The sequence below is a fragment of the Cinclus cinclus genome, chromosome 7, assembly GCF_963662255.1.
Source record: "Cinclus cinclus chromosome 7, bCinCin1.1, whole genome shotgun sequence".
Lineage (NCBI taxonomy): Eukaryota > Metazoa > Chordata > Aves > Passeriformes > Cinclidae > Cinclus > Cinclus cinclus.
In genome coordinates this window covers 14790894-14792170 of record NC_085052.1, presented here as the reverse complement: position 1 = coordinate 14792170, position 1277 = coordinate 14790894, and the positions used below count along the sequence as shown (strand labels likewise).

General features: G+C 66.0%; 1 protein-coding gene across 1 annotated transcript; it reads right to left on the bottom strand.

Annotated features, from left to right (window-relative positions):
• Positions 1 to 267: 267 nt before the first annotated feature.
• On the bottom strand, positions 268 to 1277 carry LOC134045964 (homeobox protein pv.1-like). The gene is given in 4 exon segments (XM_062496139.1): positions 268 to 579; positions 678 to 923; positions 925 to 999; positions 1002 to 1277. Coding segments are annotated over 4 exon segments (909 nt in total).

Here is a 1277-nt window from a genome sequence, read left to right as displayed (position 1 = left end):
ATCCTTGAGAAAAGAATTCACATGAAAGCTGGAAAAAATAGGTTTATTAAAAGATTCAGTTTATATTACTGTTTATCCCACCTCGTTTATATTTTACAGTTGCCTATAAATGCAAGGGCCTGAAGTCCGTAATTCAGATTGTCCAGCGTGTCTGTAAACGTTCGGATCGCTGCTGCATCTTAACTCCACCAGGCAGTTACAGACGACGGCAACCCAGATCTTTATCAGTAGTGCAAATCCTCTTTAGTCATAGTTCGAATCAGAGGGTCAGACACCTAGCAAGAAAGCTCTGGGGTCCCGATACCCGACGAAGCAGGGTGCTGCCCAAAAGCCAACTGGCTGTGCTCTGCAGGCGCTGCTGAGGTCCAGGACGGGTGCCGGCAGGGCAGTCAAAGGGCAGCCCTCAGAGGCAGCCCCTTGCCGGGGCAGAGGCGGCGGCCGGGCCACGTACGCGAGCGGCAAGGGCACCACAGCGCCCTGGGGTCCGTAAGGAAGAGCGGGGCTGCAGAACGGCTCCGTCCTCAACTCCTGCAGCTGCCGCTTGAGCTTCATCCGCCGGTTCTGAAACCAGGTCTTGATCTGTGGGAAGGACAAAAGACGAGGTTACGACGCCGCCCAGGCTTGTTTGTCCGGTTGTTTGGAGCCGCGCCGCCGCCGTTCCCCGAGCCCGCGCTCACCTGCACCTCGGAGAGGCGCATCCTGCCCGCCAGCTGCCGGCGCTCGGCCGCGCCCAGGTACTGCTGCCGCTGGAAGGAGCTCTCCAGGGTGCTGATCTGCTCCGCGCTGAACGCCGTGCGCAGCCGCCGCCCGCCGCGGCCGCAGGGCTCCTCGGGGCCTGGGCACTCGGGACCCTCCTCCGGCACGGGCTGCCCCGCTCCCGACGGCCTCCCGCCCGCTCCTGGGGACAGGGACAAGGAGGAAAGGGGTCGGACAGGCCCGGGCACCGCGTGGGGAACCGCCCGCCTCCTCCGCCCCCGAGCGGCCGCCGCTCACGGCGCTCTGCCTTCCCGGGCCCGGGGGTGTCCCGGCCCCGCCGCCCCCCCCCCGCCCGGGAGCCCCAGGCTGTCCCGGTGGTCGCGGTACCTGCTGCGGGAGCGGCCCCCACGCTCTCCCTGCTCCTGCCGCCTCTCCCATCCCGCGGACCCGCGGGCTGCTCTCGGTTCCGCTCGCTCCGGCCGAGGCCAGAGCCGGAGCCGGGCCGGTGGCCCGCGGACGATGCTCGGTGCGGAAAGCCCTCGGTGGGACCCTCGAGAGCTTGGCTGCTCTGGGACAACCAT